The sequence below is a fragment of the Gymnoscopelus microlampas genome (assembly GCF_963454915.1).
Source record: "Gymnoscopelus microlampas genome assembly, chromosome: 18".
In the NCBI taxonomy this organism is placed as follows: Eukaryota; Metazoa; Chordata; class Actinopteri; order Myctophiformes; family Myctophidae; genus Gymnoscopelus; species Gymnoscopelus microlampas.
This window is the reverse complement of record NC_139955.1, coordinates 27,934,366-27,948,112: the sequence shown is the minus strand read 5'-3', so window position 1 is coordinate 27,948,112 and position 13,747 is coordinate 27,934,366. Positions and strand designations below refer to the sequence as shown.

Sequence of the window (13,747 nt, the reverse complement as noted above, 5' to 3'; positions counted from 1 at the left end):
TTCCATTTATTATATAACATGCACAGTAAAAAGCACACTAAAGGCCTTTGAATTGCTATTTACTGACATAGGCAACCTGTAAAACAGTTAAGCTGTATAGAAATATCTTAACGGAACACTATCGCGACTTACAACATTATCTTTACACATTTGTTTGGTCTACCCTAAAGTTCCTTTAGCAGTCTTGAAACTGAGTAAAACTGAGAGAACTTTTGTTGATCGGCTATTTTGGAAATACTTCAGAATTATTTGTGGTTAAGTGATTAAATAGTTAAGTAGTTAAGCAGACAATTATAAAAGTAAACTTTCCAGGACTGAACAATAAGAGAAACTGATCCTTGTGCCAGTAAGGAGGTCTGAAGTAGAGTCACTATCACTGACATAGCCACCAGGAAGGGCATTCACATGTGGGTTGTGGAAAAGTGTTTTGTTGCCATCTGCCCTCAGAAAACACTTTGTTCAGATGCGAAAGTGGGTATAAGCCAAGGTGTAAACTGCTCATGGCTATGATTCTGCTCTTTCCTGTACACTGCAAAATATGGGTCCATTTGGTTGCATTTGTACACTCTCTGAGTTAAATAAACACAGAGGACTTTACCGTGCACATGTTCAACGTGTAAACTGCAGCTGCAGCACCGGGTAGAACAAACACAAAGGTCAGCACCTTCCATGTCTTTGCTAACAGCTCGCCATGGGCAGCAGTAGCAGAGGGTTTAGACCGTGTCTGGGTCAGTGAAGACTACGACCTCAACAACAGGGCTCGAGAAATCCTTCCAAAAGTCCAAACCATATTTCCTGTTTTTTAGCTGCGACCCTTGGTGGCATGACATAGTGCTTGTTCGCTGTATTTACGGCAAAATAGCGATTTACAGTAAACTGACTTCAGAAGGCATGAATGAGGCTGATATACTGTAATGGTGGCTACTGGCTATAGACTGTATGGTCATGCCAGGCCGATGCCTGCCCACAGAATGCATAATGGGAATTAAATTATTAGTAGAGTAAATATTGTTCAATACAATGGTAATCAACAATGAACAGAATAGCACATACAAATTGTGATAGGGTCCCTTTGAAATCTGGTACAAAGTATTTTCCTTAATAAACTGCCCACAAAAAGTTCGGAAACGTAACTTTGTTTGATTATTTCTCCCCTTCAATAAGACCATTTGGTATTGTGTTTTATATAATCTTTATCGTTGATTAGTCACCTTTACAACGATGTGCAGCTTGTAAGGATCGGGCATTCGTGGAATGAGCAACACAGCTAAACGTGTAGGTAGTGCCCACAAAAAAATTGCCTAAATCCCCCAATATGCTTCTGTTGGTAATCGCTCTTGTTTTGAGCGACCTGCCAGCACACGCCTGCTGAGAAGTGTGTGCCAGTCACAGGTGGTGTGTGACTGGCACCTGAGCATGGGTTATGCAACTTTGTTGAGTTTGTGTATGCTCCAAGCAGCAACAATGCCCCCATGGAAAGATGCCACGTGTGTCCTTTCAGGATAAGGGCAAGTGGAAGCTGGTGTACCGTTATGCAGAGTGGCAGCGCTATTTGGTGTCAGCCCTGGTACCATTTCCAAACTTAGGACCAAGTTCTGTGAGACTGGTGAAGTCAAAGGAAGACAACAACCCAAGAAGACCGGTTCCTCTTCTTCCAGAGATTTACAGGCAAGATTTGCAACGGTACCAAAGACAGATGTCAAAGTTGCAGGACCCATGCTCAGACACACACTTGTGACTGGCACACACCTGCCTGCAAATGGTACCAGGGCTGACACCAAATAATGAGTAATCTGTGTAACGGAACACCATCTTTACTTGGCCTATTGCATAGGCCTTATCCTGAAGGGACAAACGTGGCATCTTTCCATGGGGGCATTGTTGCTGCTTGGAGCATACACAAACTCAACAAAGTTGCATAACCCATGCTCAGGTTCCAGTCACACACCTCTCAGCAGTTGTGTGACTGGCAGGTCGCTCAAAACGGGAGCGATTACCAACAGAAGCATATTGGGGGATTTTGCCAAATGTTTTGGGAGCGCTACTCACAGAGTTAGCTGTGTGTGCGTGCGCATATTTATGGTTATCTTCCTAAACTGTAGTTAATTTCCTCAACTGTGGTATGTGTGCTCAATGGCTTCCCTCAGGGGCTGTGGTCTATCAAGGCTGAACATGAGCGTCGGCTCCCTGCTCATCGACCCTGCGTGCAACATGTCACCCTGTATGGGCGGGGTCGTTGCAGGCGCGGCCAAAAGCGGTTCTCTCTCCTGGTGCGGGGGCGGTGTGACACAGTACTCCTCCCTCTCCTGCTGCTGCAGGTGTTTGAGGATGGTCTTGGACAGGAAGTGAGGGTCTTCCTCATGCTCATCTACAGGAAGAGGAAGTTATAGATAGACACGTTAATGTCAGGTGGAAAAGGGCCACAGAGACTTTTATCTGGGTCATGTAAGGCACATCGGCATGGCCACTTTACAGTCACTTACAATTACATTACATACAATGTCATTGTATATTACTTAAATGCTATATATTTCATTGACCAGGGTCACCCAGGGGTCTATACTTACCCTTAATTTTTCCCTCTACTCCAAATCTCTACTCCGAAAATAGCCAATCTACAATCTCACAACACGTGATCTCCTACAGTAGATCTGCTTTTTTGATTTTTTTTTACATTAGGGAAAATCTACCATCTGTCTAATAGTCTATCGACCCGGTATTGTTAAAATAACATGGAAAAAAATGAAAATAGTACAACCTGCGTAGATGCAGACACACACACACACACACACGCGCACACACACACACACACACACACACACACACACACACACACACACACACACACACACACACACACACACACACACACACACACACACACACACACACACACACACACACACACACACACTTGTCTATGGGCTCACCATTGAGCAGGATGAGGTGGTAGTGGTTTCGGCATTCCAATGAGCGCTCTAGAATGTCCTGCAGAGTCCTGTAGAAGAGCAGGACCTGTTGCCTGCGTTCGGACTCCCCAAAACCAGCACTGCTCTCCTGGGACATGCTGTAGAGAGTCAGCAGGGGTGTGGCATATTCCACCACACACTCATGGGCCTGCCAAAGCGCACAAGCACATGCACACATATTTGTAATAATCCACTTTGGCAAATGCATAACTGCACGCACACATGCACACAAACACTCACGCACACAAACCCGTATGTCTTGAATGTTTTCATATATAAAACAATTCTAAATTGACTGTTCAAAGTACTCTCTTAGAAAGTATTGATCATTTTAACCCCAGTTAACAATTTGAGCTTATAGCCAGGAGGTGGTGCCAGTGATGTGCTACATTACAATATGAAACATCATGGTGAGAGGTTACATAGTAGACTGTTTGATAATACCATGAATTACAGCTGGATTGTCCAATATGCTGCCCCTACTGACAAACAAACGCAATTACAATAACAAGCTGTTGTGTTTCAAAATCACCCCCTGCTGTCTTTCAATTAACTCAACACTCAACCAAACAGACTACAGTTTTCTTAGCATTATGCAAGAGACTCAATTTGGGTTTTTACAAATGTCTACTTTACATAATGACTTTATCACTTAAGCTCTATTTTATACTTTGTTGTACAACGGTGTTGTGCAGCGAAAATGGCCCTCTATAAGATCTGCTATTTTAGCTATTTGTTAATGTTTGCCTGTTATGACATTGCCCAAAATAGGGACGCCAAGGTTAAAGTGGTTGTGCCTTTCCTCCCATTTTGTTTTTCAATTTCATCACCTGCCAGTCACCCCATATCCCTCCTACCTACCTTATTTTTATCATCCACTATGCTGTACACACTGTGCTTGTACACTCTTCCCCGCACCCCTGCCCTATTCATCTCAATGTTGGGGAGGTTGTCGTAGAAATGTATGTTGTCATCCTCGTCCTCCAGCTTGTGAGCGATGTTGGCGTTGAGGGGAATGAGGATGAGGAGCCTCCTGGAGCCACGCCCCCGGAAGGGCCCCGATTGATGGGAGGCACGGAATGTGGCTATGGCCTCCTCTAATCCTGGATGGAGAGAAGTTCATATTATTGAGTCATAGCGTATAGGTTCAGGCAGGAACATGAAGCCACAGAGTCCGACTTCACACTCGTTTGACAGATTTAAACGCCCGGGTCCTTACTGGAGGGCAGTAGCACTCGAGAATGGTCTTAAGACCAAATTCTTCTCTCGGTCTCAGCGTGCAATATTACTTGGCCTTGACTCCTCATTCTTAGACCAGATTACTAGTGATAAAACTTTGTGTGTGTGTGTGCCTGTGCTTGTTTAAGTGTGCGTCTGTGAGAAACGATGATAAATAAAGTGTCAGACAATCTGTGTGTGTTTGCACGCGGATGCACGCTTGTTGTACGTGCATCTCCAAGAGTGCACATATGTTCATGTGTTACTGACGTGGTAGCACCAGGCGGAGGTATCCCAGGTAGAAGGACCAGGCCAGGCCGTGGGCGACGTTCTTCTTCCTCCCCTCACAGATCTCTGACACCTCCACCTCTGATGGGCCCTGCACACCAAACACACAACACTAAACAACACCTTACCTCTACGCAGGCATTTTGCTGTTACTTCATTCTCAGCGAGTATGAAGTAACGGCAAAATTGCCACTGTATGAATTAGGTCTATATTAGAGGCTCAACAAGTTGCTCTAGGTATCGTACTGTTTTTGACAGCATACTCAGATTAGGTCGCCATCCATTTGAAAACTGTAACAAATATTATTTGTTATATTGTCATGTTTGTTTATAATTGTGTGTTGTCATTAACACATTAACTAGCTTGATACATTTACTTACATATTTTTTTGTGGTTGTAGGAATCTGTTAATTAAACCAATAAGAAAAAGAAAGGGCAGTTTGCTCCCCTCAGTACTTTTTTCGTTATTGAAGCAATTTAGAGAGGAAACATGAAAAGGAACATGCAGTCCCTGCCTGGACAAAGGACACCCTGTTCACAGGATGTTGCTGTACATGAGAATCATGGTAAGGTTAGCCAAATGCAAAGTATTGCTATGGGCCTCACCAGGACTCCCAGGCTTTTGAACAGGGGGTAGAAGAAAGAGGCCAGGAGCAGCAGGCTGTAGCAGTGGCTGCTGTCTGACAGAGGCCCTCCAGCCTGGCAGAGGAGTAGCAATGCCAGCACTGCAGCCAGCAGGGTCTTACCACCAACACCACAGGCTGCTAGCATGTGGCCCAGTCCACCCAGTCCACCCCGTCCTCTGTATCTGTGGGAGAAAGAGAGAGAAATGGGTATGGGGGTTGGGGCGAGAGGAGAGGGAGGAGATGGGACCGGGAGTGATGGTCTTGGACAATAATGGAATACACTACAGTAATACTGTATGTGTGTGTCTGTTTGGTTGTGAAACTTGTGCATGATTAGAGGTGCCGGTATGTGTGAAGGGGGAGGGGTGACTCCAATAAGGACTGGAAGATTCCATTTTAGCATTTCGTGCTTCTGAACAGATGAGCCACAATGGGGGTGTGACCACTCGTCCTCTTGCCTTTTCCACACCCAGGGTTCTTGGGTAGCAAAGGGTTTGGTCACCACTGTGTGGAAGTAAGCAACCACTGGTGGTTGCTGGACTTCCACATTGTCAAGTTCATAATTTACTTTTACTTTTTTGTGTTGTTCCCCATTTTATTTGTTGCAAATTCTCCATGTGTACTGCAGTCCCTGTCATTGTCAAACCCCCAGCCCCCCCCCCCCCCCCCCCCCCCCCCTGGCCTATGGTTGTCCTCCGACACCCATGGAGTCACCAGCCGCTTCTTTTCACCTGACAACAAGGAGTTTGGCAGGAGAGTGTATGATGAGCGGAGGTTCATGCTATCTCCCCCAGTTCCCCTCCATACTGAACAGGCGCCTCGACCAACCACTAGGAGTCACTAGCATGGCAAGAAGGACACGGTCCTCTGCCAGCCTCCTGCCGCTTGGCGAAGCACCAACCCAAGGCACCACCGCCTGGAATCGAACCCAACCCCTTGACCACATTTTCTAAAGATGATGTCCTCCTCACCTCGTATTGGTGTGGTGTAACATTTCCTCTGCCAGAAGACAGAATCCATGCATCAGCGGTCCCAGGGTCAGGATGAGCGTCACCATGGCAAAGCCACACAACCTTTCAGGGGAAAGGAGTACAAAGGCTGCTGCCGCTATGACAGCCAGCGTTATTGAGAACACCTTGGGAAAACTTCCACGAGGCTGAGGGACAAGAGCCTCCTGCTCAGCAAGGCACTGCATCTGTCAGGGTTGTGGACACAGGCTGTCAGTGTGTACACAGTATGAAAACAAAACATGTTTTAACATATACTCATTGTATTTGTTATTGCTAGTTTTATTCCCATTATTTTTACAATTAATATTTGACTATATTTTATTTTATTCTTTATTATTAGCCACACTATAGAGGTAGCTCCAACAACAGGAATTTCAAGTCGGCTTACAATGTTGCTTGTGTTGTATGAGTATTGCCGGATATATACTATATACTCGCATGCCGGAAATAGCACATCTACAAGCTCTACAAAATCTACAATCAGAGCGTGTAGATCTGCTATTTTCAGTGCAAGACTGTCATACTTCAAAGTATAAAACTGGCTTATATCAATCAAACTTTATTTATAGAGCACATTTTCACACAACCTTAGTTGACCATATACACGTCCAGATACACCCTTGAACGTTGATATTATTGATTGTACCTATGACTCCAAGTGCAATTTCTACCAAACAGCTTCCTGATTAGATAATTGCCCCTGTAAAGCTTTGAACTGCAGTAGTATTCACTTAGCAATTAGTTCTATAGCAGCCATTATGTTCTCAGTCAAAGTATTTAGTGAAAAGGGCATGTTGTAAAATAAACTCCAGAACTTTCCGCATCTAAGAGTTTATGATGTAATCATAGCACCCTCATACCTTCAAAACATGAGTCAACCCTACAACCCTTCCTGCTCACTTAGATCGGCTATGGCCTGACACAGGAATGCCGTCCGAGCCTATCCCTAAAACACTCTGGACATCCTTGTAGAATCACTCATCTCTCCAGACTCCACCTCGCCCCTTTGACTTCTCTCTCCTTGTATCCTTCTTAGGTCTCCCCCTTTCATTGGTGTGTCGCCCAGGTTATGCCTAAACCCTAACATTTAACTTCACAAAACTATGCCTAAACCTAACCTTAACCCCTAACCCTAACCTCACAATGGTACCTAAACCTAAACCTCAAAACCCTGTCCACCTGGGCGAAATGATTTTTACTATGCAGATGTATCTTTGTCACTTGTTTTTTGTTACTTAGTTTTGTTTGACCTCAAATGTTAAAGGTAGGGTAAGTGACCTTTTTTGGTCAAAACAAAAGTTTTTTTGTTAAAAGGTTAAAGCACTATATTCTGACAGTATTGGATACAATTGGTATCCCAACCTGAAAATGCATATTCTGCTTATTAAAGAGCTGGAGAGACAGGGAGACCCATGTTACTGAACAAACACTAGTCTATAGCAATGATTACAATCAGAATATATAGTTTTTTAACACTTATTTTAACAAAGGAATATCACTTACCCTACCTTTAAGAAGGTTATTTAGTTAGAAAGTTGTTTAGACAGATGCTAGGTTCATTGTTTACATGGTATCCTAGTTTCTTTGATGCACTACATTGTTCTCTCTGTCTGCACTCTACTTATGTGACTACCTAGTTTATTGACTTACTCTCCAATCTCGTACTTGTAAGTCGCTCTGGATGCGCATCTGCTAAATGCTTGCATTGTAAATTGTGAATCACAGGGGAGGTAGCCTACCTGAGATAACAGGTTTTTATAACAGAGCTTTTCATGCAGGCGCTATAGGTGTGAACAGTATGTAGACTAGACAGACACCAGTATGAGTAATTGTGTATTTGTGGTTGACTGTGGTTGTTGTGGCTTTGAATGTGTTTTTGTGTGTGTAAAAGAGTATATTGTCTTAACTGATGTCTTCAACATTGAAGTAATATGTGCAGGCAAGCCATTAAATTAATGTTCCTCGTTTTTCCCGGTAGTTGGCAAGTCATTCAAAAGAATTGAGGGCGGTGATACAGCTAATAGAGGAACTGTTATTTTAATATCTGTTGATTGTTTTACTCTTTGTTTAATTTTCTAAGGAATTTGCAGCAATTCCACTGTCTGATGCCAACATTGTGTACACATTGTGTGTGTGTGTGTGTGTGTGTGTGTGTGTGTGTGTGTGTGTGTGTGTGTGTGTGTGTGTGTGTGTGTGTGTGTGTGTGTGTGTGTGTGTGTGTGTGTGTGTGTGTGTGTGTGTGTGTGTGTGTGTGTGTGTGTGTGTGTGTGTGTGCGTGCGTGCGTGCATACAGAACTTTGTAATTCTCGGAAACAACTTTTTGTTGTTTCTGAGGAATCTGAATCTGCAGAAATTCCACATAACTACTTGTACACCCCCTCCACACACACACACACACACACACACACACACACACACACACACACACACACACACACACACACACACACACACACACACATACACATGTCGTATACTGGCCCTTATTTCCTTACATTTTATGAACAGTATGCAAGTCAAAATCAGATATAAACTAGAAAATGTGCTCCTCGGAGCACAGGTCTCCTCCAGTACTGTTCCTGATTAATCCTGTCTTACCTCACTTCAAAAGATATAAATTATCTTTTGAAGTGACACAACTATTTATAGGTCTCTACTTCATCATGCGTCTCGCTAGCCAATCAAAGCACACCCTTTCAACATATTGTCACGTGAAGCTTGACCAATGATAGAAGTTATGTTACTACAGTCAGGAGTAGCCATGTGTTGTAGACAGACACAGTTTAACTGTCTGCACTTCTGGGCTATTCAAGCACATGATGTTAATAAGCTCTATTCACAGCAGCCATATTGTGAAGACATTCACAGGTGTTACCAATGATACTAATGAAGGCTCTGTTCCATTCTGGTCAAACGGGGTCAGGGCGCTGATATTGTGCATGTTGGCTCACTGGAAACACTCTGTTATACCAGTGGGACTAAAATGTGGGTCAAGGGACCCTCATGGTTCCTTAAGGGGTTTCCAAATGGCCCCTTACGGGTGTGTAACTCTTAGAGTGTACAAATGGAACCAAATGGACCCTTACGGGACCATTTGGTTCCATTTGTACACTCTCAGAGTTATGGGGGTCGTGGAAATTGAAAAATCTGAGAACCTTAGCTACACTAAATGGAACAGAGCCTTCATTAGTATCATTGGTAACACCTGTGAAGGAAGTGATACTATGGCTGCTGTGCATAGAGCCTATGTTGACCTGTTGTTCAAGAGGAAGCCTGCTGCCAGGTGTGAATGGTTATTTGCATCTCTATTGTTAACCTGAAGACATCACCCAGGCTTCCTGACAGGCAGGATACAGACAGATAGCGACACTGGTCAAAGGAATTGATCAACTGGTGGGGGGATTCTCATTGACCCCCACCCACACGAACCTCCTGTTATTGTAATGTGAATCTACAGTATAAAGAGTGACTGTAAATTACTTGTGGGAGAGTACTGTCTCACCAGCCGAAAGGCTGCGTGGAGGACAGGGGCTCCCTGCCCCTGGAAGCTTTGTTATGATGCTGTTGATGCTGAATAAATGAATGAATGGTGAACATGGATCCGGACGTCTTCTCTTCTACACTTCTTTTAAGCAGCTAGGCCTGGTAACCTGCAGTATAGTTAAGCCTCAATTGACCACACACACACACACACACACACACACACACACACACACACACACACACACACACACACACACACACACACACACACACACACACACACACACACACAATGTGTACACAATGTTGGCATCAGACAGTGGAATTGCTGCAGATTCCTTAGAAAATGAAACAAAAAGTAAAACAATCAACCGATATTAAAATAACAGTTCCTCTATTAGCTGTATCACCGCCCCCCAATTCTGTTGAATTTCTTGCCAACTACCGGTAAAAACCACACCCAGTGTGAAGTGAGCGGTGTTATTTAGAAACAACAGTGGTCATCACAGTGATGGAAGCTCACTTTTAAAAAAAATGATTTTTTGAAGTGTGTGGTGATATTTTCTAGGTTATTATTTCATCATGCGTCTCGCTAGCCAATCAAAGCAAAGGGTCTGAATAGAGTCAGCCAATCACGGTACGGCGAAAAGGGTGTGAATAGAGTCAGCCAATCACAGTACAGGGAAAGACGAATTCCCAACCCCACTTATAGGAGCGGCTACACCGCTCAAAAACGAGGAACATGAATTTAATGTCTTGCGTGCAATATACTCTTGTATGCGGACATTAAATGAAAGTGATAGTGTGCCCCAGATTAGAAACTATTTGCCAACAGCTTCCAATCTTTTATAAAAATTGGCTTAAGGGAGCGGGCCGGCCGGCGGACCATGCCGTCACGGTCATGCCACTATGACTCAGTCATAACCATATAGGCAGTTCTCAATGCAGCTACGGCCAAATAGGGAGTGTGTTGTCTAACCCAGTGGTTCTCAACCTGGGGGTCGCGACCCCCAGGGGGTCGCCAAATAATTTGGGGGGGTCGCCAGATATTTTGGTGAATTTGAAAAAAAAAAAAGTTTTTTTTTTTTTAACAAAATATTTTTTTATGTTATCATTAATTCATGTTTTATCAGTTAATTTACTCAATTTACCCACTTTTTACGAAAATGTTTTGATAATAAACAATTATCAAATAACCTATTATAATTAAATAACCTTCGCGCGCTCCCGTTCGCGCGCGCGTGCACGCGGGGGGTCGCGGGAAATAATATCATTATTTTGGGGGTCGCGGCCTGAAAAGGTTGAGAACCCCTGGTCTAACCTCAATGTGTCATGGCATTAGCCTGGTAAACTCCCCCCCCCTACCAGGCTATCATGGCATGGCATCAGGCGCAAACAAATCAGTCAGCTCCATATATGGGTATAAAAGGGGGCATAACCAGATATGGGCATATACTGTTGACATCAGCGATCTCCATTATGGGCATAAGAATTAACAATTCTGTACTGTTCTACATGTTTCTTCACTATGCTTTCTGTCACAAACCAGGCCAAACTCACACGCATCACAAAAACAGTTGCTAAAATCATCGGTCTCCCTACACCCAACCTCACAGAACTGAACAATAGATCCATCACACGCATAGCTAACTCCATAGTCCAAGACACCACCCACCCACTCAACAAATTCATCAATCTCCTTCCCTCAGGGCGCAGGTACAGAACACTCACATTTAACAGGGCCCGCTTTAGGAAAAGCCTGGTTCCTGCAGCTATCGAGGTCCTGAACAAAAGGCCCCGCTGAAAAAAAAAAAAATCTGTCCTATTGACACCGGTTGTCTTGTTGCTTGTTGTCTGTCTTGTGTGATGTGAAATGGTCCTTTATGTAATGTACAGTCAGTGAAGACGAATTTCCCCACGGGGACCAATAAATCTAATCTAATCTATCCCCATCCCTACCTATCTTATGACTCTTGAACCGTAGGTTGTATAGGTAAACTCCTCCAACAGATTTCTCCTACAGATTTTGTCGAAAAGTTTTCATATTCCATTCCGATTGGCTATGATTGACTTCCAATGTTTGCAGGCCCTGGGTAGCAAACCCAGCCGGACGGAGATCTGCGCTCCAAGCAACACACTTCTCAAATCTTTTTATTTTGTTGCGTAAGTCCACTCAGTTTTTAAAATTGAAAAGATGTGCACTTCAACAGGCAATGCAAACAATTTGTTGGATAAGATTTGGACTGAAGTAAATGTACTTTAGTATCCATATAGTGTGTGTGTGTGTGTGTGTGTGTGTGTGTGTGTGTGTGTGTGTGTGTGTGTGTGTGTGTGTGTGTGTGTGTGTGTGTGTGTGTGTGTGTGTGTGTGTGTGTGTGTGTGTGTGTGTGTGTGTGTGTGCGCACGCCTATACCTACAGTATGTGTATGTGCCAGTGGTGGATGCGGTTATTGTTGTTATAGTTCCTATTGCAACAACAGATGATGACACATAAGCAAGAGAAGTTTTTGTTGATGACGTTTCCGAAAACGATGTTGCATCAATGAAAACTTCTCTTGAACGTGGCAGTGTGCGGGTATATTTCTCCAGATTGATTTCACCTACTGTCAGAGGACCTTAAAATCTGAGCAGCATAGACTAGTAATGTAATATGGCAGTTTTTTTTAATGCATACAGTATAAGAAATATTATAACGAAAAAGCATTGTTTCTGCAGCTGCACATGGTAAATAATCATAGGACACTCCTTCCAGATAAAATGTATGACTGTATTTTTCCCTAACAGTTGGTCCAACTTTTGGACCAACTGTAGTGACAATTAGCAGCTAATTTATATCTGTCATTTTCCACTGTATCTACCTGAAAAAGTGTATTTGTAATTGTCCACTTTATAATGATTTTGTATAGACCAATTATTTGTTTACTAACATTGAGCCTGGACGCACAGGTGATTGTTTCACGCAATCAATTCCCAACCTGTTTCGGGGTGCACTGGTTTCAGCACACCCCAACCCCCTCTTGTGTGTGTGTTGGCTAGTGAGACGCGTCCTAACGAGACCTGATATAATGGGTTTCGTTGCGCGCATACTGGCTGCACGCAGCCAGTATGACGTCGTCTGTTAAGGGGTCTATTATCATTAGGCTATTGTTCCAAACACACTCCAAGTTCTAGTGCTTCTTCATTATAATATTTTTATTCAAGCCTATCAAAAAGTCAAACATATTTCCGTACACTTTGACAAGCATCCTAAACATAGATCTAAAGACGCGGTCATGTCTGGCTTGTTGGTCCCATTGCGAGCCAGATGCTGGCTAGAGCCTACAATAAATCTGAGCAGTTGTGTTTCTTTCTTCCCTGAGCTTAGGCTATACATCACTATAAGCTTAATAAAGGTAAAGGATTTAATAACCTATTTAAACTGACTTTCTGTCAATGGCATCTTCTCATTTAAAAGTGCATGTGTGCTGGAAGGACAGAATACATTTAGTACGTTGTAAACCTTATGGTGGGTTGCATCATAAATGAGTGGGCTGTGAGTGAGTCAGTTGTAAACCTAGACTATAAAGAGAAATATGCAGACTCACCTTGATCCGTTCCAGATCGGCTGAAGGGAATGAATGAGATGAACGATGAATGTTTCTTTTTCTTCCTTCCTCCGACCTGCCCCCTCTCTTACTCCCTCTTCCTATTTTTATTGCGGCCATTAGTTAGGTTTCACTTTCAATTTGAGTAATTCAATCTAGCACTGTCATTCATAAGAACAGGTTGACACAATGGGATGAAGACGAAGGGATTAAGAGGAAGTATTTCTAAAGGTTAGCCTATAAAAAGGATGCTTGAACAGTTGACATTTAAGGCCAAATAAATTATTCCTACAATTGCTACAAATTGCTACAAAACCTGTGGCTAGCTAGTCACTAGGACATAAGCAAGAAGTAGAAGAATACATTTAGGTCTGATATATGCATGCATACACGCACACACACACACACACACACACACACACACACACACACACACACACACACACACACACACACACACACACACACACACACACACACACACACACACACACACACACACACACACACACACGCTCTTATGTACCTGGTGAGCTGCACCACACTCTGCTACACCCAAAACACTCTA

At 43.4% G+C, this 13,747-nt stretch overlaps 1 protein-coding gene across 4 annotated transcripts; it reads right to left on the bottom strand.

Moving 5' to 3' along the window:
- Window positions 1–288: 288 nt before the first annotated feature.
- sting1 (stimulator of interferon response cGAMP interactor 1) lies at window positions 289–13,280 on the bottom strand. 4 transcript variants are annotated; one of them, XM_084085818.1, is made up of 7 exons: window positions 13,180–13,280; window positions 6,074–6,297; window positions 5,083–5,284; window positions 4,458–4,566; window positions 3,831–4,072; window positions 2,931–3,117; window positions 289–2,368 (listed from the first exon to the last, which is right to left on the bottom strand). In XM_084085818.1, the coding sequence occupies exons 2-7, from the start codon at window positions 6,295–6,297 to the stop codon at window positions 2,112–2,114; spliced, it is 1,221 nt and encodes a 406-aa protein (XP_083941944.1). In that variant the 5' UTR covers window positions 13,180–13,280; the 3' UTR covers window positions 289–2,111. The 4 variants fall into 4 exon arrangements, with proteins under 4 accessions (XP_083941944.1, XP_083941947.1, XP_083941945.1 ...); XM_084085821.1 differs by lacking the exon at window positions 13,180–13,280 and adding an exon at window positions 7,763–7,768; XM_084085819.1 differs by lacking the exon at window positions 13,180–13,280 and adding an exon at window positions 7,621–7,751.
- Between the last annotated feature and the right edge of the window lie 467 nt (window positions 13,281–13,747).

Coding starts and splice junctions, on each gene's coding strand:
- sting1 (XM_084085818.1), bottom strand. CDS start 6,297: ATGCAGTGCCTTGCTGAGCAGGAGGCTCTTGTCCCTCAGCCTCGTGGA. Junction 5,285..6,073: donor TTACACCACACCAATACGAG/GTGAGGAGGACA, acceptor TTTCTCCCACAG/ATACAGAGGACGGGGTGGAC. Junction 2,369..2,930: donor CCACCTCATCCTGCTCAATG/GTGAGCCCATAG, acceptor CTCTTCCTGTAG/ATGAGCATGAGGAAGACCCT.